Genomic DNA, 23,294 nt, shown 5'->3' on the forward strand with positions numbered 1-23,294 from the left:
AACCGTTGAAATATTAGAGCATCCCTCTTTCACCACAAACTACTTCCTGTTTGTAGGTGGTCACCACTTCCTCCAACAGCCAGGAAACACAAAGAGAAAGGAGAACTCTCTACCCCTCACACGCAAGATTATCTTAAGAAAAAAAAACCCAACTTCCTAAAACTATACAAAGTGTAAAGTCTGAACAAGCCCGAGCCATCGCCAGTGCAGATAACGAGGGGAAATAAATCAAAGGGTGTGGGAGAGCTCCAGCGCTGTTAGCCCCCGCACCCATGATGATTTCCCTCCTCAGAACAGAACGTCTGTGTGTCCATTAACTCAAAAACCTTTAAATGACTTCCACTGTACACACACACACACACACACAGGTCTGCTACTTCATGAACCGCAGGCATCATGGCGACTCGGAGACGATGTTTTTATTCTGAAATGTTTCAGATTTATGGATAATAACGTGACTTGTCTCGTTGGCACTTTGTTAGAAAACCCGGGCGGCCGTGGCGGAGCCGCCGTGACACACGGACGCTTCACGCGTAGAGAGAGCGACGTGGAGATACACGAGTCCCTCGGCGCAGGTTTACGTTCCTGCGTTTACAGCACACAACGTTTCTTTCAACATGTTACAATGAAACTACAGTTTTTGGCAGGAAATGGGGGGGGGGGGGGGGGAACAAAAACAAACAAACAAACAAAACGAATCTGATTAAGGGGAATTTTCAGGTTTTGTTCAGGACCCCGGATGGAGACGGGAGGAAGGATGTAGAATTCGCGGTGTTAACTACGGTGTCAGGCCACGCCCACTGGAGACGAACGACCCGTGATGTCACCTGCTTGACTTCTGACGCGGTGTCGTGGTCGCGTGTTTTAGGTAAGCGTGGCGATGCGATTGACATCAGATCGGTGAGATCAGACCGCACCACAGTGCCGGGGAGTCGTTTTTCGTTTTTTTGTTGTTTTTTTTTGTCATTCGCCTTCGGGTGTAATCCGGATCGCTGGTCTCCGTTTCCATGGAGACGGACCTGTCCTCGGTGAGCAGACCTGATTTCCTCGCTGTGGTCACTCGTCCTGCGCCTCGGCGACGGCGACTACGGTTTTGCCGCGGGCGTGGCCCCGTTCCACTTTCTGCATTGCCTGAGGGACCTGAGAGAAGGAGAACTTCTCCTCCAGCACCGGGTGGATCTGCGGAGAGAGGGAGAGAGTGAGATGGGGGGAGAGAGTGAGATGGGGGGAGAGAGTGAGATGGGGGGAGAGAGTGAGATGGAGGGACAGAGAGAGAAAGAAGAGTGGAAGGAAGAAATGGAAGGAGAAGATAAATGGAGAGGGATTGATAGAGGAGGAAAGAGAAAAGGGCCGATATAGTGATAGAATGATGGAGAAGAGAAATAAAGAAAAGAAAAGGCAGGATGTGATGCGTGTTCTCTTAATCTCCCTGTCTCTCACACCCACACACACACACACACCTACACAGTAATCAGCTTCCTGAAAGCGGTGATGTAATGACTGATGATGAGGTCATGGTGTTTTCAGTGTGCGGCGTTCACCATGGCGACCACAAGATGCAAAAATATCTCTCTCGCTTCCTCCCCCTCTCCCTTTTTAGATACGTGACTTTGTAACACTTCCAAATTTGGATCTCTATGTAAGATAAAAAGTTTGTGCACCCCTGACCGTCGCACCCACACGTGCTTCCTTGTCGAGCGTCTCGCTCCGGGTGTATCCCCCTTTCGCCGTCATGCGGGGCTCCAGGGACTAGACGCTATTTTCAGCAAAACTACATGAACACTCGATGAAAAGCAGAACCCCCGCTGGTGTTATTTCTTACTCCGGTACGGGATCGCGGTGGAGACGACTCTGGCGTGGTGAAGCCTGTAGCACTTTTACTTTAGGCGTACCTTTCCTGCGTCCACGATTTCGCTCACGTCGTCCAGCGCAGAGCCGCTCGGAGCGAAGAACCCCCAGCGATAGTGGACGCCTTTAGTCAGGTGCTGTGGGGGGGAGGAGGAGATGAGGAACAATTACAAGGACGTACGAGGTCACGCTCGGACACAGTAACGTTTCTCACAACACAACACAACACATTCGATTCACTTGCAGAGGGTCGAACTGATTCCGAGTCGACTCACTCTCTCGGTAGAGTTCACTCCGAAGCGGACCGAGACGTGCGATCAGACTCGGACGTTCTCGGACCCGAGCGTGTTCCTCCGGCGTAAAGAACCGCGTCGAGGCAGAGAACACGCCGGGGTTCTGTCCCGAGCACCTAAAGCTCCATTCACTCGTGTTGTGATTCACCTGTTCGTTCGTTTGTATGTCTTCTATTCTGTTCATGGAGTAATCGGATTATTTCACATTGTGACGTCTTATTTATTTTATTTTTTTACTCGTTAGTGGTTATGATATAAGAAGCCGTGTGGATTTCCAGCACCGTGAGCCCAGACCGTGTGAACGCCACCGGAACGCAAAAGAGCCGATTCCTCGCTTCTTCTCACGGACTTCCCCTGAAGCTCACACAAACACAAGATGAATAAGTGTGTGAGGTGTGAGGTGCGAGTTGTGTGTGTGTGTGTGTGTGCGCGCGTGCACGATGTTGCTGCAAAAACCTCAGCACACATCCGCCGCTCGTCGTGCTCCAGCACAACGCAACACTTCTGCAGAAGACCTTCGTCTCTTGAAGTTCAGCTCCGTCACTCGAACTCAGAAAGGCTTTCACATTTCGGAGAGAATCCGAACGGCCCTCTCACCCACGTGCACTCGTTCCAAAGAGGACGAAACGTTTATATATAAAACGCGTACAAAACAGTCCTCCAACATCGCTGCGTTGATGTTTTATATCGTTAATAACGGTTTACTTCAAAAGGCCGTACGATATTAAATCTTTTTTTAAACGAACGACGAGATTCGTTCCGTTATCGTGTTCGCGTCTAAATTCACTTCTTTAAATTAGATTTATTAAAGGTTATTTAAAAAAAATAAATAAACAACTACTACTACTACTAATAATAATAATAATAATTACTAAAAAGCCAAATAATGACGTTTGGGCAGATTTCAGATTATGACGGTAAAGATTATGAATATGAATTATTATTTATTACGATTATTAATAACACTTTCGGGATAAATATGAACTTTCAGTAGTTACGGTTCAATGAAAATAAATTAAGAATGAAATAAAAGCTCAAATAAAACGCATAGGTAAATAAATGAAATAAAAAGATGTGTTTAAATAAAAAGGACTGATTTACACTGGTAAAATGCTCTTCAGCGTGTGTGTGTGTGTGTGTGTGTGTGTGTGTGTGTGTGTGTGTGTGTGTGTGTGTGTGTGTGTGTGTGTGTGTGTGTGTGTGCTTCCAGGAACACAGAGTATGAAATGTGTGGTGAGAAAACAAAAGAGACACATCTTCCTCCACCACTGAGAAAAATAACCACAAAGCCATTCACCCATTTCTCTCTCAATCAGGGTGTGTGTGTGTGTGTGTGTGTGTGTGTGTGTGTGTGTGTGTGTGTAAAATGTGTAAAATTACAGGATAAAAGAGAATTTACTAATAAAGGTAAGAAAAAAATAGGAAAGAATAATAATACGAGCGATGATAATGAGCTGAGACAGGGGGGCGGGGCAGATCGCTCACTGTCCCTAATATAGTGGCAGACTGAGACACTGCTGCTGATGCAGTCTTCATCCTCTCCTAGTCGAGGGGAGCTTTCACTGTTTGATACATTCTCATATATTTGGTGCGTGTTTAATTTTGGGGAAGACTTTTTCACGGATACGTGTGTGTGTGTGTGTGTGTGTGTGTGTGTGTGTGTTGTCTTTCACTTTCTGTATGTGTGTCGGTCTCTCTCTCTCGATCAGGGTGTGTCTCTCTCTTTGTCTGTCTGTCTCTGTATGTGTGTCTATCAGGGTGTCTCTTTCTTTTTCTCTCTGTCTGTCTGTCTGTCAGGGTGTCTCTCTCTCTCCATCATCGTGTCTCTCTCCCTTTGTCTGTCTGGCTCTCTCTGTGTCTCTATCAGGGTGTGTTTCTTTCTTTGTTTGTCTGTCTCTCTATCAGGGTGTGTCTCTCTATCAAAGTGTCTCTCTCTATCAGGGTGTCTCTCTCCCTTTGTCTGTTTGTCTCTGTCTCTCTCTCTCAAAGTGTGTCTCTCCCTTTGTCTGTCTGTCTTTCTCTCTATCAGGGTGTCTCTCTCCCTTTGTTTGTCTGTCTCTGTCTCTCTCTCTCAAAGTGTGTCTCTCCCTTTGTCTGTCTGTCTTTCTCTCTATCAGGGTGTGTCTCTTTTTGTCTCTCTATCTCTGTATGTGTGTCTCTATCAGGGTGTCTCTTTCTTTTTCTCTCTCTGTCTGTCTCTCTCTCTCTATCAGGGTGTCTCTCTCTCCATCATCATGTCTCTCTCCCTTTGTCTGCCTGTCTCTCTCTCTCTCTCTCTCTCAGGATGTGTTTCTTTCTTTGTTTGTCTCTCTCTCTCTCTCTCTCTGTATGTGTCTCTCTCCATCAGGGTGTCTCTCTCTCTCTCTCTCTCTCTCTCTAAAAATTTCCATGCACCATGTCGTGTTCTTCCTCCAATAGTTTGCATATGAGACATGATTGGTTTATATATTTGCATATTTAGTGACATCACAATGAGAGTTGATATGTAGCCCCGCCCACAAACATTTTAAATGGAGGATAAATGTAAAACGATTTCAGGTTGCAGGGTTTATTCCTTGATTTCTAAAAAAAAAAATATCTACGCATATTCGTTGTATTTTCTGTAAAACAAACCGCATCTGAACGCAACAGACACGCGCCTCATCTCGAACTCGTATTACACTACACACTGTGTGTGTGTGTGTGTGTGTGTGTGTGTGTGTGTGTGTGTGTGTGTGCGCGCGCATGCGTGTTGACAACAGATCACTCAAGAAACCGCCTACCTTCAGTGCCTTGGTTGCTATGGTGACGGCGTTCCGCATCATGCCGTCGGCGAGGCCGAGCTGGTCGGTGTTGCGCAGGAACGGCGTTACCAAGGTAACATACTTCGCGCCGGACCAGGGCTTGAGGAGCTCCAGCGCCCATTTCTCCGCCTCTCCACCGACGTTATCCAGAATCAGATCAAACCTGAGGGAACAAAACATGGAGGAGGTATGAGAGAGAGAGAGAGAGAGAGAGAGAGAGAGAGAGAGAGAGAGAGAGAGAGAGAGTGTGTGTGTGTGTGTGTGAGAGAGAGAGTGTGTGTGAGAGAGAGAGAGTGTGTGTGTGTGTGCGTGTGTGTGAGAACAAAGAAATTCATCAGTCCATCATCTCTAAACACCTTTACCGACAAATTTCATAAATTTTTTGGAGATTTACATTGACAGGAAGTGAAGTGAAGTGGGCGTGGCCAGGCAAAATGACGAGTGCAGTGCGTCCTTTAATATATTATTTAGTTAATAATATGTCACTACTGTTCTTCTTCTTCTTATTATTATTATTATCATCATCATCTCCCTCATGATCTGAAGAGTAAAAGTTTTGAACTTTGGTACAGTGATGCTCCGGGCCACGAGGAACTCCCACACCACAGACGGTCCACGTCAGCCCACAGGTGGCGCTACAGGCCACACCCAAAATCTACCTGGTATTCCCAGCATGACGTGCTGCTCTTCCCGGTCCAGCACGGCCGACGGGAACAACGTTCTACACACAAAAGTCCAAATTTGGACCGTAAACATTTTTCTCTTTTTAGAAAACAAAAGCAGCAACTTTAATCTTCAGAACTGAACTGCGTGATTAGTGTAAATACTGCACAGATAAATACAAGTTTGCCGGTGATGATTAATTATGTATTAAATGATGTACTGGTGAGGAACCGGTGGTGATTATTTATGTATTAAGGGATGATGGTGAGGAACCGGTGGTGGTTATTTATGTATTAAGGGATGATGGTGATGTACTGGTGAGGAACCGGTGGTGATTATGTATTAAGGGATGATGGTGAGGAACCGGTGGTGATTATTTATGTATTAAGGGATGATGGTGATGTACTGGTGGTGATTATTTATGTATTAAGGGATGATGGTGGTGTACTGGTGAGGAACCGGTGGTGGTTATGTATGTATTAAGGGATGATGGTGAGGAACCGGTGAGGAACCGGTGGTGATTATGTATTAAGGGATGATGGTGAGGAACCGGTGAGGAACCGGTGGTGATTATGTATTAAGGGATGATGGTGATGTACTGGTGAGGAACCGGTGGTGGTTATTTATGTATTAAGGGATGATGGTGAGGAACCGGTGGTGGTGATTATGTATTAAGGGATGATGGTGATGTACTGGTGAGGAACCGGTGGTGATTATGTATTAAGGGATGATGGTGAGGAACCGGTGGTGATTATTTATGTATTAAGGGATGATGGTGATGTACTGGTGAGGAACCGGTGGTGATTATGTATTAAGGGATGATGGTGATGTACTGGTGAGGAACCGGTGGTGATTATGTATTAAGGGATGATGGTGATGTACTGGTGAGGAACCGGTGGTGATTATGTATTAAGGGATGATGGTGAGGAACCGGTGGTGATTATTTATGTATTAAGGGATGATGGTGATGTACTGGTGGTGATTATGTATTAAGGGATGATGGTGGTGTACTGGTGAGGAACCGGTGGTGATTATGTATTAAGGGATGATGGTGATGTACTGGTGAGGAACCGGTGGTGATTATGTATTAAGGGATGATGGTGAGGAACCGGTGGTGATTATTTATGTATTAAGGGATGATGGTGATGTACTGGTGGTGATTATGTATTAAGGGATGATGGTGGTGTACTGGTGAGGAACCGGTGGTGGTTATGTATGTATTAAGGGATGATGGTGAGGAACCGGTGAGGAACCGGTGGTGATTATGTATTAAGGGATGATGGTGGTGTACTGGTGAGGAACCGGTGGTGGTTATTTATGTATTAAGGGATGATGGTGATGTACTGGTGAGGAACCGGTGGTGGTTATTTATGTATTAAGGGATGATGGTGAGGAACCGGTGGTGGTGATTATGTATTAAGGGATGATGGTGATGTACTGGTGGTGATTATGTATTAAGGGATGATGGTGGTGTACTGGTGAGGAACCGGTGGTGGTTATGTATGTATTAAGGGATGATGGTGAGGAACCGGTGAGGAACCGGTGGTGGTGATTATGTATTAAGGGATGATGGTGAGGAACCGGTGGTGGTTATTTATGTATTAAGGGATGATGGTGATGTACTATAAATGTTTGTTCAGTTGATGAAGTGCAGACGCACTTCTCCAGAGCCTGCAGTTTCCGCTCCACGGGCCCGCTGGTGTAATCCACGACATCATCAGCTCCTAAACTCCTCACCAGCCGCTCGGCATTCTGGGAACACGTCACCGTCACGTGACCGCCCCACGACTTCAGCAGCTGGACACAGGAAAGAAAACGCGTCAGTAAACTGTCACAGCGTGTAAATTCCTTCAAATCTACTTCTGACCGAGTGACACAACATTCACTGCCTTTATTAAAACCGGACACGGAAGACGTGAAGAGAAACACCAAGAAAGAAAAACAGGAGAGGACTCGGGTCAGACTGTAAACATAAACAAAAACAAACAAACAGAAGTGACCGCAGCGGAAGCGTTAAACGCGAATTACAAAAAGTATTCTTTTTTAAATACTGCAGTGTCAGAATTCAGCCAGCGGTTCATTTAACGCATAAATAAACAAATACGGATAAATAAATAAACATAAAGAGCGTGTAAAGAGATTTAAATGATTAATTAGGAATAAATATTAAAATGTCAGCCTGTAATCTCTAAATAATAAACAAAAATAAAACTAACATCAGCTTGTAAGTCAGTTTACAAATAAAATAAAATAAATAAATACTGAAATGTCGACAAATGTAAGCAGGGAGTAAACAAACAAACAAACAAACAAATATCAGGTGAATAAACAAAGGAAATGTAAAGCAAATGAAGTCAAAATAAAAAAATGCTGAAATGAGAAACAGTGTTCAGAAAATAAACAAAAACAAACAAACAAACAGTTAGATAAACAAACATTAATTAATTCAAGTTTAGAAATCTAAATATTTAAATGAATGAAAGACACACGGTGTTAAAACCTCGCGCAAGTAGAGTAACAACGTTCTGATCACATAAAAGTAAAAAAGAAATGTATAACGTTAATAAATAAAGTGTGTTTATGACCTGTATGGTAAACGTTCCGACTCCACCCGAGCCTCCGAGCACCAGGACTCTGAAACACACACACACACACACACACACACACACACACACACACACACTGCAGTTCACCTGTTTCATACACACTGCACACTAAAATGTTTCAGTGATGATTCTATACACACACACACACACGCGCTCACACACACGCACGCTCACACACACGCACGCTCACACACACGCACGCTCACACACGACAGAAAATGTAAAGCAAATGAAACTTTTAAACATAAAAGCATTAGATTTAGCAACCAAACAACAAACAAACACGTAAATAACTGAATATCAGCAAGTGTGAAGTTTAATATCATAATAATTATATACATAAACAAACAAACAAACAAACTAACCCGCTAGTAACTCTTTCATCAGTTCTCAAAAACTACAGCTAGACCTCATTAGAGGAGTGTGTGTGTGTGTGTGTGTGAGAGAGAGGGGTGTGTGTGTGTGTGAGAGAGACAGAGTGTGAGTGTGAGAGAGAGAGGTGTGTGTGTGTGTGTGTGTGTGTGTGTGTGTGTGTGTGTGTGTGAGAGAGAGGGGTGTGTGTGTGAGAGACAGAGTGTGAGTGTGTGTGAGAGAGACAGAGTGTGAGTGTGAGAGAGAGAGGTGTGTGTGTGTGTGTGTGTGTGTGTGTGTGTGTGTGTGTGTGTGTGAGAGAGAGGGGTGTGTGTGTGAGAGACAGAGTGTGAGTGTGTGTGAGAGAGACAGAGTGTGAGTGTGAGAGAGAGAGGTGTGTGTGTGTGTGTGTGTGTGTGTGTGTGTGTGTGTGTGTGTGTGTGTGAGAGAGAGGGTGTGTGTGTGGGTGTGTGCGTGCGTGTATGTGCGTGCGTGTATGTGTGTGTGTGTGTGTATGTGTGTGTGTGTGTGTGTGTGTGTGTGTGTGTGAGGGTGTGTGTGTGTGGGTGTGTGCGTGCGTGTATTTGTGTGAGGGTGTGTGTGTGTGAGAGAGAGGGTGTGTGTGTGTGGGTGTGTGCGTGCGTGTATGTGTGTGTGTGTGAGTGTGAGAGAGAGGGTGTGTGTGTGTGAGAGAGAGGGTGCGTGCGTGTATGTGTGTGTGTGTGTGTGCGTGTGTGTGTGTATGTGTGTGTGTGTGTGTGTGTGTGTGTGTGTGTGTGTGTGTGTGTGTGTGTGTGTGTGTGTGTGTGTGTGTGTGTGTGTGTGCGATACCGTTTATTAGAGCAGTTGTCTTTGTTCAGGCCGCCCGTGTTGACGAGAGCCGACCAGGCCGTAGCAGCGACGTACGGGAGACACACCGCGTCTGTGTGACTCAACGACTTGGGCTTGTGAGACACCTGCACACACACGCACGCACACACACGCACTTCTTAAATGTTTTCACAGCTAGACATATAGACAGACAGACAATCAAAAGTATTCACCCCCCAGTGCAAATCAGGTTTACGGTCAGAATGTACAGACTTTCAGCTGTTTGCAACGAACAAATCAAAAAGCGATTTCTCCAGTCTCGAAAGTATTCACCCCCCCGAATACAATCCCTCACAACACCACAAATATGCAGAACAGGTGTCGTCTCAAGCATCAAGGGCTTCATTAGCTGCAGCAGGTGTGCTTGAGCTGGAACACATGAAATACCGGAACTGGCTCGGGGTAGAAAGTGTATGAAATACCCGGGCGGGGCAGAAAAAGGAAGCTCTCAATGTCTGAGAGCAGATTTGTGAGAAGGCAGGTGGTGAAAAACCCTCGAGTGACTGCAGAAGACCTGCAGAGAGACCTGGTGTAACAGCACGGAGGTCTCGGTGAGCACAGTAAGGCGTGTACTAAACGCAGAAGGTTTCCATGGCAGAACTCCAAGACGTTCACTGCTACTGACCCAAAAGACCAAGAAAAGTCTCAGAATCATATAAATAATCCACAGAAGTGTTGGGATTCTGTTCTGTGGAGCGATGAAACAACACTGGAACTTTTCAGCACGATGGATCAGCGGTACGTCTGGAGGAAGAAGAATGAAGAAAGAACACTCTGTACACAGTTGAGCATGGTGGAGGCTCGGTGATGCTCTGCGGCTGCTCTGCGTCCTCCGGCACCGGAGACCTGCAGCGTGTGGAGGGCGAGATGGAGTCACTGAAGTATCAGGAAATCCTAGGAGGAAACCTCATGCCGTCTGTGAGGAAGCTGAAGCTCGGGCGTCATCGTCCTTCCGAGAGAACGACGATCCCAAGCGTACCTCAAATTCCACCAAGGCTTGGTGCAGAAGTCGTCCTGGAAGAGTCTACAGGGCCACCACAGTCACCTGACTCGAACCCCGTAGAAGATCTCTGGTGGGATGTGAAGAAGACGGCCGCGGCGCGCAAACCCGAGAACATTACCGACCTGCAGGCCGTCGCTCACGAGGACCGCGAGAAGATTCCTCAGGAACGCTGCAGGAGCTCTGCATCTCGTCTACAGCGGGTCAGAACAGCTAAAGGGTGTTCTAAATTCTAAAGACACTCACCATGAAGGGGGTGAATAATTTAGAGGCTCTACAAGTCATTATAAGTTGCATTTTCAGTTGCATTTGCGGAAACCGCTCGAAGCGCTCGTCGTCTCGAGCTGCTTCAACTGCGTTTGTTCGATTTGTTCATCGCAAACAGCTGAAAGTCTGCGCATCTGACAATTCATTTGGATTCGGATTTGCACTGGGGGTCCAATACTTTTGATTGCAGCTGTATACAGACAGACAGATACAGCTAGATAGATAGAGACAGACAGAAGGATAGACAGACAGACAAAACAGATGAATGAATGAATAAATAAAAAGTGAGCAAGTATAAAAATCACACACACACACACACACACACACACACACACACACACACACACACACAGTGGTTTTGGACAGCAGTGTGTGGTATAAAAGGAGAAACACAAGCTGGAAGCACAAAGTGACTCAGCATCTCTCATTAACCATCACAGTGGACACTGCAGTCTGTGTGTGTGTGTGTGTGTGTGTGTGTGTGTGCAGTAATTTGGGTTAATTGGGCACAAAGGGATGCTCGTCATTAAAGAGATCAGCGCAGCATAAAGCTCTGAGGAACTAAAGGACTAACGGGAAGTCAGACGCTGGCCCGATCCCGGGGAAAGTCCGGCAGCTCGGTTCTTACGTGGTACCGTGTTCTCCGGACCGTAGGACACACGTTCACGTAACAACACGTCTCTTTCCTTTCCGAACCGTCCCGTCACGGCGCCGTCGTTCCCTCGGCCCGCCGGACGCACCACGTGACCCGACGATGAACAGGCTCTAGGAAGAAACTTGTCTGGAACACATGATACAGTTCACACCGCTGGCTTTCATTCACCGGGTATCTGATATCCAGAGAGACTTCTAGAACAGCTCTGGAGTCACCGCCACCCGAACACGGAGGGAAAACCGGTCCTTCTATGACTGCGTCGGTGCGGCGTGGCCTGGAGGCGATCGGCCTGCGGAACTGCCGAGGTGTTCTGGAAGTCCAGGTTGCTTTGATAGCGGTCTCCGGCTCGTCTGTATCGTCGGGTCGGTGGACGACCGAGCACGGTGACACCACGGTCAGTGAAGCGGTCACTAGAAGTTTTGGCACTGTGGGAGGTGCCGAGTCCTGCTGGAGAAGGAAATCAGCGTCTCCATGAAGCTCGTCAGCAGATGAAGCATGAAGTATCTAAAATCTCCTGCTAGACGCTGCATCGACTCTCGACTCAAGAAAACACACTGGACCGACACCGGATGACCTGGCAACCCAAATCATCACCGACTGTAGAAACGTCACACTGGACTTCAAGCAGCTGGGATTCTGTCCCTCTCCACTCTTCCTCCAGACTCCGGAACCTTGATTTCCAAACGAAACGCAGCGTTTACTTCCATCTTCCCCGTGACTGTGTGTGTGTGTGTGTGTGTGTGTGTGTGTGTGTGTGTACTGAACCAGACCGAGAGATTAAAGCCTCGGGAAACCTTCACAGGTGTTTGGAGTTACTCTGATTAGAGTCGTCTCAGGTCCACATCTCTGTATTATAAATCCTTTACTCTGATATTTAGGATTTTTTGATTTCCGTCAGCTGTAATCATCGAGATCAAAACCAAAAACAAAAAGTTTAAAATATTTCACTTCCTGTGTAATGAATGTAGAATATATTAAAGTCCCACGTTTTGAATTCGATTACGGAAAGAAAAAAACAAAACAAAAAAAAAAACTTTTCCGCGATATTCGAATTTTTCCAGACGCTCCCGTACGTATCCGTTTTCTAAGTTCCGGGACTTTCCCGGGTTTTTCAGGACCGTACGAACCCCGAGCGTTACTGCTTAGGATCCGTGAGGTTGTGCGTGAACTATTTGTTGTCGTTAACTCACAGAATGAACTCTCACACACACACACACACACACACACACACACACACGATTTAAACACGAGCTCTTTACGGTGATTCACTGTTTACCTCGTTAGCGCTGAGCACCACGAACTCGGCCAAGCTGCCCTGCTTCCACGGAGGAATCGCAGCCCAGACCTGACACACACACACACACACACACACACACACACACACAGCGTTAAAACTCATCATCTGCTTGTTTCAGCGGCACAAACCCAGCACAGAACCAATCAGCATCTCAACAGAAACTATACATAAGCTACACGAGGAAGGAATTTGCCTTTTTATTTACTCTGTGTTCGCATTAAGGACAAGAAGAAGAAAATAAGCGCGATATAAAGTGTATTTTTGTGCGTTTTGGGTTACCTGGTCTCCCGGTTTGAAGTAACCCACGTCCAGGCCGCACTCCATGATCACCCCCGAGACGTCACGGCCCAGGATCAGAGGAAACTCGCTGCCGGACTTGTTGATGTTCAGAGGGTCGCGCTTCATGGCCAGAGTGGCAGCACCGTAACCTCCTGGCAGAGTCAGCACACTTTACTACGACGTGCGTTTAAACGGACAGCTCAGCGTAAAAACACACCACGCACGCATTTTCCGTTTAGGAAGTAAAGCCGGTTTTAGACTGCCGGATCTGAGCACGTGTTATAGGATTATTACGTGACACACTGTATGAGACAAAATAAATACATCAATCATGACCAGTAAGACTGGGACAAAAGTAATGGCACCCTGTAAACAGAGAAGGTGTTTTTCTGTGCACGCCGTCACCGTGTAAACAAACTCCTTGCTGCGTTTCAGACTTCCTTCACCCGATTTCTCTGATGAACATCCATTCTAGACCGTTTAAGGCGTATCAGCCAATCAGGACGCGACGTCATCTGCGGTACCAAACTCGCTAGGAGTTGTGGGTGATATTAACTGAATAAGCGTCCACGGAGTATCCACACTTCGAAAATCTACCAGGAATAGTACAGTAGACCATCCGGGTAGCTTGGGGACGGCTTTTCGATTAGGGAACACGCTAATTCTAATCTCGGATGCGGTTCATATTGCGAATATTGGTTGATGCGCAGCGAAGGCTGGACGGCGTTACTGGAAGATTCTGCACATGCTGAGCACAGGAGACTCGCTTTTCGTTGTTCGGTCGCCATTTTGATGTGATTTTTTTTTTGGTTGCCTTTTACGGTAACCAAAACCTTCAGAACCTATTATGGTTCTGAAACCTGCCTAATTTTGTTTTAAATTCTCTCATACGATAGATTTACATGCACACGAGGTCAAAAAACACTTTAACGTGCTCGGCATTTAAACTGCAGCGTTATCCCCCCCCCCCAGTGTCACAAACGACTCGTAAAAATGATTCGTTCTAAACTCCTCCCTTCAGAGAGCATACTCTGCTCTGATTGGTCAGACGTCCCAGACGATCGTGATTGGTCTACCGAGCGGCCAATGAAGACCAGAGGCGGGGTTCTTTGTGAGAAACCTTCGTAGGTTAGTACAGGAAGTAAGTCTGGAATCACTAACGAGTCGATTAGGCTGTTGAGAATCGACTCCTTCTTTTGGGAGTCGCTATCTCTGTTAGTCGTGCGCTTTTGATTTTTGAAACTTTGCAGACTTTTTACATTCACAAACAGCTACGTATATCACACACTACATGAAAGGGAATATTTGAGTATCTTACATATCCCAGCTTTAATGCACAGATTTACCTCTCATGTTGACATCCAGGGGGTTGAGTCCAGCTGCGTGCACTTTGATGATCACCTCGTTTGGGTAGTGTATAATAGGAAAAGCAGCGTTTTTGGTGAATCTTAGCACACTGTTGTCTCCGTATTTATCAATCACCCAGGCTTGCATTACAGACTGAAGGCTGGGAGAAGTGCTGAAAGTTTTGGCACCCCCTGCGTGTTTATTCAGCCTGAGAGACACACCGCACATCAGCTTTCTGAACACATGCATGCTGCCAAGCTTAATGTTTATTACACACATAAACACAACGCTAGCACTGCTATACTAGCCCAAAAAACCGTAATCTTATCGTGTATCACTGCGTTAGTTTAACACAAAACGCGTCGAAACATGGAAGCCACGCCAACCTCACCGCAAAGTCAAACAACATTCAAACAACCTGCTTGTACATGACCTTTGACCGCCCTCTTTCTTTTTAACCAATCACACAACGACTGACGCGTGACGCTTTCTGGGATATGTAGTTGTTCTCCCGCTTTGAGACTCGGCGAAAAAAGATCACTACAACTCCAAACGGTTGAATTCAGTTCAAACAGACAGCACAGAACAAAGATTTAGGGTTCCGTTTACAATAAAAGACGCTTAAAACACACCATACATACGCAGGGAATGGTTTTTGGTATTTAAAAAAAAAATGAACTGGGGTTATACTTCCGGGATGGACGTAGCTCGACCAATCAGAAATCAGAATCGCGCGACGTCACACAGTCGATGGAAACCAACATGGCGGCCTACAGTACAGGAAGCGTTTAAATGGGAGAAGTCAAGAATAACGAAGGACTTCTGTAATTATGCTGGGTTTATCCATAAAAGAGGTGATTAAGTTAAATAATGTTGATCTTTATGATATGTTTACCACGAGTATTTAAAAATATGATTTACATTTAATGTTGTATGCCATTAAAATGAAGTTGCACCTTCTAAATAGCTTAAAATCACGAATTTATAAATTTGTACTTTATTTTGTTGTCTGAAATGATTATTTAGCTAGTAAGTTGTTATTATTCGCTCTATGGTGCACTCTAAGGGGTGTTGTAGTCTATTATGCAACATTTCATGTAGTAAAGTGACATGTATTTGCTGTTGAATATTATAGGGGTTATTACAGGGTGCTGGGATTAAAAGAAGTTTTGATGATGATGATGATGATGATGATATGATGTTGCTCAGGTGTCTGCAGCTCTGAGGGAAGGAAAGCTCTCGGCTACGGAGCTGTGCAGAAAATGTCTGCAGCGCATCAAGAAGACACGCCACCTCAACGCCTACATCACTGTTACAGAGGAACTGGCAATGAAACAGGCACAGGAAGCGGACGACAGGCTGCTCAGAGGTCTGTGTGTGTGTGTGTGTGTGTGTGTGTGTGTGTGTGTGTGTGTGTGTGTGTGTGTGTGTGTGTAGCCCGAGCTCAGGAGCTGTGAGGCAACAATGCTGCCAGCTCCTCTGTAATGCCACCCAGATAGCTCTAACAATAATAATAATAATGATAATAATTATCATTGATAATATTTTTATCCATTATTATCACAGAACTGAGAAGTTACATTCTTCTTAAAACAAAAGGGATGGCCAGGTTTTTATTCATTAAAAAATTTTTTTTAAATCCTACACATCAGGTAAATCTCTTGGCCCACTGGATGGGATTCCTTTCTCCGTAAAAGACAACTTCTGCACAGAGAACGTAGCGACGACGTGCGCCTCTCGCATGCTACGCGGTAAGCAGATGAAATAAAAACCATTATAAATGCCAGAAAATGTTGCCGCGTTTATTATCTAACACTTCTGCGTTTGTGTTTGTAGGTTATCGTCCTCCGTTTAACGCTACAGTGGTCCAGAAGTTACTGGATCAGGGGGCTGTGCTCGTTGGGAAGACCAACTTGGACGAGTTCGCTATGGGGTATCATAATTAACATAACAGAGCATGGGGCATGACCATAAATCATATAAGATCTACAGAGGATTCAGATCTTTGGAGCCTTCTGACTCTCTCGCTCTCTTTCTCCTTTCTCTCTCTCTCTCTCTCTCTCTCTCTCTCTCTCTCTCACACACACACACACAGATCGGGCAGCACTGATGGAGCGTTCGGTCCTGTGAGAAACCCCTGGAGTTACGCTGCTCCGTACCGGACGCTCGGCCACGGAACAGATCCGGAGTCTGATTGGGTGATTGCAGGCGGGAGTTCAGGAGGAAGTGCAGCTGCCGTGGCGTCTCTGAGCAGCTTCCTGTGAGCCTCTCGAACATTTAACTGCTCACATAGCAAACACTTATGCAGACAACCACAACATATAATCCACACACTTACACTTTATATATCCTACCATCACACACGCACCTGTATAGAACGTCTCTGTATGCCGTAGCGTTCCAATCTCTAAGAAGCGCAAACCCTGTTCCAGCGTTACGATGCGCCTGCGCACGAAGCGAGCTCCGTGAAGACGTGGTGTGTGAAGGTTGGAAGAAGGTAGAAGAACTCGAGCGTCCTGCACGGAGCCCTGACCCCAACCGCGCTGAAGACCTTTGGGATGAACTGGAACATCAGCGCCTGACCTCAACCTCACTAACGCTCTTGTATCTGAATGAACACAAATCCCCACGGCCACGCCCCCAAAATCTAGTGGAAAGCCTTCCCAGAAGACTGGAGCGCATTATAACAGGGGGAAAAGAGAGAATAAATCTGTTTAACAAGCACATATGAGTGTGATGGTCAGGAGAATGTTGTTGAGAAAGTGTTTTCCATTGAACACATCAACCCAGATCCTGAATTTGTGTGTGTGTGTGTGTGTCTCAGTGCACTGGGCTCCGATACGGGCGGTTCCACTCGTAACCCCGGCTCCCTGTGTGGCGTCGTGGCTCTGAAGCCCAGCTACGGTCTGCTGTCTCGTCACGGCCTCATCCCCCTCGTCAACTCCATGGACGTCCCGGGCATCATGAGCAGAAGCGTCCACGACGCCGCCATCACACTCGGTACCACACGCTATTTTACACAGTTTCACATTTGCTGCGTCCCAGCTGGCATTCTATCCGTCCTAAACAGAATCCCAGATCAGAGTTAACGCGTCCCAAATTGTAGCGATGTTGAAAGGAGAATCCCGAAGGTACCGTGACGGTCTGATATATAAGGAGTAATGAGTGAAGAAAAGCTGCAGGAGTATGAGCAGGAGCCGGAGAACTGGGACGCAGCAACTGGACTTTTATTGTGGCTTACGGCTTTATATCAATATTATATTAAACACTGTGTATGAAGAAACAATGCCAAAAACTAACTAAAACCAACTATTATTTACACAGAGAGAGAGACAGACAGATACATAGAGACACACAGAGAGAGAGAGAGACAGACACATAGAGACACACAGAGAGAGAGACAGACAGACAGGTACAGATAGATAGAGACAGACAGATGGATAGGGAGAGAGAGAGACAGATACAGATAGATAGAGACAGACAGATACAGATAGATAGAGACAGACAGATACAGATAGATAGAGACAGACAGATGGATAGGGTGAGAGAGAGACAGATACAGATAGATAGAGACAGACAGACAGAGAGAGATATGGATAGATAGAAACAGACAGAGAGAGAGAGAGACAGACAGATACAGATAGATAGAGACAGACAGATACAGATAGATAGAGACAGACAGATGGATAGGGAGAGAGAGAGACAGATACAGATAGATAGAGACAGACAGACAGAGAGAGATACGGATAGATAGAAACAGACAGAGAGAGAGAGAGAGAGACAGACAGGGAGAGAGACAGACAGATACAGATAGATGGATAGATGTTAAGCAAATTAAAATATTATTTATGTATTAAATATATAAATATACTACAATATTTTCAGAAAGTAAACACTTCAAGTATTATCCTCATTATTATTATTATTAGTAGTAGTAGTAGTATTATTAGTATTAGTAGTAATAGTAGTATTAGTAGTAATATTAGCAGTAGTAGTATTATTAGTATTAGTTGTATTATTATTATTAGTAGTAGTAGTAGTATTAGTAGTAGTAGTAGTAGTATTAGTAGCAGTAGTAGTAGTAGTAGTAGTAGTAGTAGTGGTAGTAGTAGTAGTAGTAGTAGTAGTATTAGTAGCAGTAGTAGTAGTAGTAGTAGTAGTAGTAGTAGTATTAGTAGTAGTAGTAGTAGTGGTAGTAGTAGTAGTAGTAGTAGTAGTATTAGTAGTAGTAGTAGTAGTAGTAGTAGTAGTAGTAGTAGTAGTATTAGTAGTAGTAGTAGTAGTGGTAGTAGTAGTAGTAGTAGTAGTAGTATTAGTAGCAGTAGTAGTAGTAGTAGTAGTAGTAGTAGTAGTAGTATTAGTATTAGTAGCAGTAGTAGTAGTATTAGTAGTAGTAGTAGTAGTATTAGTAGTAGTAGTAGTATTAGTAGTAGTAGTAGTGGTAGTAGTAGTAGTATTAGTAGTAGTAGTATTAGTAGTAGTAGTAGTGGTAGTAGTAGTAGTAGTATTAGTAGTAGTAGTATTAGTAGTAGTAGTATTAGTAGTAGTAGTAGTGGTAGTAGTAGTAGTAGTATTAGTAGTAGTAGTAGTAGTAGTATTAGTAGTAGTAGTAGTAGTAGTAGTAGTAGTAGTATTAGTATTAGTAGTATTAGTAATCGAGTTTTATTTGATGAAGTGTAATGTTCTCTGTATATTGAGTAAGAGTGTGTTCTCTGTGCAGGAGTTCTTCAGGGTCAGGATGAAAAAGACTCGACTACAGTCCAGGCTCCTCACTCTCCCACTGCTCTCCCTCAGGAGTTCGACGTCAGGGATCTCTGCGTGGGCGTCCCAAAGGTAACCGAACTCCGCGTTTCACTAATGTCCGATCTAGAATAACATCAGACGTCAGACGTGTTGCATTTGCCCTCCTGGTCCTTCTCACCTGGCAGCTGACACCCGCTGCCTCGGACTGATCAGTAAACAGAAATTTATCCACAGCTTCGATTTCTACGTGATGTGAAGGACAGACGTGACTCTGCTTTTAAATTCGTCCCCCTTCTAAATCAGGATTCTGATTGGTCAGGTTTATATTAATGCGTGCGCCCGTTTCTATAGTAACAGCTCACTCACAGGGACTTGCAAGGATCTTGCCAGAAGCGATACACACCCCTACCCTAATAACCGTTTGGTTTTCATGAACAAACGTGTGTGTGATGTTCACGTGTTTCTTGATTTGTAATAACCCTGTAAAGACACGTTATAAATGGTATTTATTGTGATTTTGCAGTAATGCAATGCATATTTTGCTAGATTTATCATTTTGGGTTTTTGTCAACATTTTTCTGGCCCAGAAATGAGCCCCGCTCCTTTAAGACAGCTTGGAATGTTTGAGCGGAGGCTGTAGGGTCGGACGAGAGGAAGTTGGACGCTTGTCTGTTATTGTAGTTGCAGTTCACGTCCCAGACAGCAGGAGGCTGGAAATATCACACACCGCTCCTTTAAGCTGTAAATAACTCTGTGTGTGTGTTGCAGGAGTACCACGCTCCGGGTCTGTCGGCCGAGACGCTGTCTCAGTGGACCCGTGTGGCGGCCATGTTTGAGGGAGCTGGAGCGCGGGTGCGTGAGGTGTCGCTCCCTCACACTCAGTACTCCATCGTGTGCTACCACGTGCTCTGCTGCTGCGAGGTGGCGTCCAACATGGCGCGCTTCGACGGCCTGCAGTACGGTGAGATCACAAACGGATAACGCGTCACAGAGAGAAACTGATTACAGGCGTGTGATGAATTCTGGCCAATCCTGTGTGTGTGTGTGTGTGTGTGTGTGTGGTGTTCCAGGTCACCGCAGTGCAGTGGAGAGCTCGACCGAAGCGCTGTACGCCTCCACACGGCACGAGGGCTTCAACGACGTCGTGCGGCGTAGGGTCCTCTCGGGAAACTACTTCCTGTTGAAACAGTGAGGGACTTCCTGTTCTCTTCCCTCTGCCCTATACCCTAACAGTGTAGAACTCCAGACTGTTACATGTACAGCTCCGGTCATTTGAGTGCCTGGTATGTTTAGGAACTACGAGCGCTACTTCGTGAAGGCCCAGCAGATCAGACGTCTGATCACGGAGGATTTCCGGCGCGTGTTCTCCTCGGGCGTGGACGTCCTCCTCACGCCCACCACGCTGAGCGACGCGGCGACCTACTCCGACTTCATCCAGGAAGACAATCGCACACGCAGCGCTCAGGACGACATCTTCACCCAGCCGGTCAACTTAGCAGGTGGGACGTCACATGACCATGTCGACCAATCATACGCTAGGGAATTCTCATTCGCGTACACAAGTTGTTTTTTTTTTTTACATTCCTATATCGATCACATTTGAACAACTTCACCGTCGTCTGATAAAAGCCTGCTCGCAAACCTATCGGCGTTTTCTCAAAGTATTGGCACCCTTTGTGCTCGGGCCGTGCGCCACAGATAAAAAAAACAACCCCAAAGCCACTTAAACTTCTCCATTTAAAGCTTCGTTCTGAAAGCGTGTTAATATCAATGTATTTATTTGTCTGAAAGAAGGTCTATTTAATACGTCACGTTTTTATAATATAGACAAAAACGTCTTTTTGTCGCGTTTTGTTTTTGTAACTTGCTGTGTGATTGAAAGAAGACGTGAAATTAACAGATAAACATCTGAGACAATGTTTTTAAATAGCGTGACTAAGACTTTTACACAGTACTGTATTTAAGGTAAATAATAGCAAATTTTTAGCAAAAATCATGTTTGGGTTTAATCAAATTTTAGATTTTTATTTTTTTTCCTACCAATAATCTAAATGTAATAAATAAACACTGAAACATGGGAGTGTTTATTGTTTTGGTTATTTTCCAAATCTTTATCTAAAGACGTTGTTTAGTTTACAATCCGATGTCTCTGTTGTAAATAGCTGTAATAAGTGATGAAATTATTATATATCCAGGTCTCCCCGCCGTCACCGTCCCGGCGTGCCTCTCCGGCCGAGGACTTCCCGTCAGCCTGCAGCTGATTGGCCGGCGCCTCCAGGACAGGAAGTTGCTAGCGGTGGCTCACTGGCTGGAGCGGCAGCTGGATTTCCCTCTCATCAGATTTCACGAAGAAGACGACGCACAGGAGACGAAATCGGAGCGGAACAGAGCGCGAGAACGCACGTCAGGGTCGTGAACGATGACGTCATCTCGTACGGCTTATTTTTTTTGTTTGTTTTGTTTGTTTTCTTTCGACGTCCAGGGGCGGGTCAAAGCGTTCCACGGGTTTTTCTCTTCGCGATTGTGAGAATGTAGAGATGTTTAACACACGAACTTAAAGCCACTTTGTCTTAAATGGTCCCCAAGCAAATGTTGTTGTATTCTGGATTCTGATTGGTCAGAAGGAGTTGACTGCTCGTTCACAAGGACCTGTACGCCTGGACTCTCCACATCTAAGGCTAATGATAACCAAAAAAAAATGTGTTTAACAACAAAAACACAACATTAAAGGCGACTTTAGACCGATAAAAATGTCATTCTCTATTCAATTTTCTTTTAAATTGTCAGCTGTGCTATAAGAGACATACATATCGCGTGCTGGAAAATCATCAACTTCCTGGTGGTACCCGATGGCGACTCCACTTCATGCGTGTGGTTTGAGATGGGTGTGGTCAGACACAGATAAGAAGCGGGTCAGTTTAAGGGAAAGGAAGAGTTTCTTTCTGGCTTCATACCTACTCTATATTATAAATAAATGAATTAATCAGCAGTAATATAGAATTTATCTTATAATAAGGTTATCATTGAGTAATTATTTCGACACCATAGGTCTAGATCTTAGGCATGCTACTGGCACATGATTTAGCTTCCTTCTAGAAATAAGCACTTAAGTGTGACAACCTAAAATACGATCTATTCTCAGCCTGTGATCCTGCGTTGCATCAGACTGACCTAAATTCCCCAAACTAGGCTGTTCCTGTGGTGTATCAGGCTTTAAAGAAAGAAACACTGGGTGCCAATATTTTTACTTAAAAGGTGCTTTGTTGAAAGATTCGCAAGGTGTACTTTAAAAACACACTGAAGCTCTCAAAAGGTGGTGAAAGTACACAGATCGCTCATCTAAATAAATCCTCTGCGGGGTGGGGGGGGCGGGGTTTCAGTTCTCGACTCAGAGTCGAAGTTAAAGGTGTAACTCGTCCTTACAAATGACCTCGGAAATGTTTTACGAAATAATGGTTCGGTCCCAGGCTGAGAAAACCCGCGTTACTACCCGGGAGCTAACCTCCTCTTAATCATTTCATAGACATGCCCCCAAATCCCTTCCGCTCCGCCCCCGTCTCGGTCTGAATCCGGTAAGCGCCCAGCACAGCTGGATAATTCACCTGCGAGGGCAGTCCTTTTCCTTTTCCAAGATGGAGTCGGGTACGGTATGTACTCTACACATTCTATATAAGGGTTAAAGCTTGACTTGGTTGAATGGATGGATAATGAATCAAGTAGATGCATTTGTTTTAAAAGAAAAATGGGATCGGGACACCACTACTGAACGTCCTCCTGAATCCGAATGAGTCGGATTTCACGTGTTTATAGTGTTACAGCTTTCCATCCATCCATCTTCTATACCGCTTATCCTACAGGGTCACGGGGAACCTGGAGACTATCCCAGGGAGCATGGGGCACAAGGCGGGGTACACCCTGGACAGGGTGCCAATCCATCCATCGCAGGGCACAGTCACATACACACTCACACACCCATTCATACACTACGGACACTTTGGACTCGCCAAGCAGCCTACCGTGCATGTCTTTGACTGGGGGAGGAAACCGGAGTACCCGGAGGAAACCCCCGCAGCACGGGGAGAACACGCGAACTCCACAACCCCCGACCCTGGAGGCGTGAGACGTGTCACAGCTTTCGAACAGTTAAACTGTGGACTGCGCTTAATAAGATGTCATGACAGTTGCTAATGCTAGCACTAGCTGAACCATTGTACAGCCTGTGCAGGATTTCTGTACAGGAGTTGTTTTTTTATTTTTTTGCGATTGTTGCATCCAAAAATGTTCGATTTTGC

At 45.4% G+C, this 23,294-nt stretch overlaps 2 protein-coding genes across 3 annotated transcripts; one reads left to right on the forward strand and one right to left on the reverse strand.

Annotated features, from left to right (window-relative positions):
* Positions 1-935: 935 nt before the first annotated feature.
* On the reverse strand, positions 936-14,701 carry rtn4ip1 (reticulon 4 interacting protein 1). 2 transcript variants are annotated; one of them, XM_053682758.1, is made up of 9 exons: positions 14,259-14,700; positions 12,913-13,064; positions 12,613-12,681; positions 9,376-9,500; positions 8,173-8,221; positions 7,248-7,384; positions 4,904-5,087; positions 1,893-1,985; positions 936-1,179 (listed from the first exon to the last, which is right to left on the reverse strand). In XM_053682758.1, the coding sequence occupies exons 1-9, from the start codon at positions 14,536-14,538 to the stop codon at positions 1,057-1,059; spliced, it is 1,212 nt and encodes a 403-aa protein (XP_053538733.1). In that variant the 5' UTR covers positions 14,539-14,700; the 3' UTR covers positions 936-1,056. The 2 variants fall into 2 exon arrangements, with proteins under 2 accessions (XP_053538733.1, XP_053538734.1); XM_053682759.1 differs by lacking the exon at positions 1,893-1,985 and having other exon boundaries at positions 14,259-14,701.
* Positions 14,702-14,972: 271 nt separating this feature from the next.
* On the forward strand, positions 14,973-21,744 carry qrsl1 (glutaminyl-tRNA amidotransferase subunit QRSL1). Its single transcript, XM_017475652.3, has 11 exons — positions 14,973-15,113; positions 15,469-15,628; positions 15,912-16,010; positions 16,096-16,192; positions 16,355-16,519; positions 17,084-17,259; positions 18,980-19,092; positions 19,771-19,963; positions 20,073-20,190; positions 20,296-20,501; positions 21,198-21,744. Exons 1-11 carry the CDS (start codon positions 15,090-15,092, stop codon positions 21,416-21,418), a joined length of 1,572 nt encoding a protein of 523 aa, XP_017331141.1. The 5' UTR covers positions 14,973-15,089; the 3' UTR covers positions 21,419-21,744.
* The last annotated feature ends 1,550 nt before the right edge of the window (positions 21,745-23,294 follow it).

This window comes from Ictalurus punctatus, chromosome 9 (assembly GCF_001660625.3).
Source record: "Ictalurus punctatus breed USDA103 chromosome 9, Coco_2.0, whole genome shotgun sequence".
Taxonomy (NCBI): Eukaryota; Metazoa; Chordata; class Actinopteri; order Siluriformes; family Ictaluridae; genus Ictalurus; species Ictalurus punctatus.

Bases quoted from the DNA above. Each gene is read 5' to 3' on its own strand.
- rtn4ip1 (XM_053682758.1), bottom strand. From the start codon at position 14,538: ATGTGTGTAATAAACATTAAGCTTGGCAGCATGCATGTGTTCAGAAAG. The intron at 8,222-9,375 runs GTATCGCACACA...TGTGTGTTTCAG, and splicing joins GACAACTGCTCTAATAAACG to AGTCCTGGTGCTCGGAGGCT. The intron at 5,088-7,247 runs GTGCGTCTGCAC...TTGTTCCCTCAG, and splicing joins AAACTGCAGGCTCTGGAGAA to GTTTGATCTGATTCTGGATA.
- qrsl1 (XM_017475652.3), top strand. From the start codon at position 15,090: ATGCTGGGTTTATCCATAAAAGAG. The intron at 19,093-19,770 runs GTAACCGAACTC...TGTGTGTTGCAG, and splicing joins TCTGCGTGGGCGTCCCAAAG to GAGTACCACGCTCCGGGTCT. The intron at 20,191-20,295 runs GTGAGGGACTTC...TGGTATGTTTAG, and splicing joins AACTACTTCCTGTTGAAACA to GAACTACGAGCGCTACTTCG.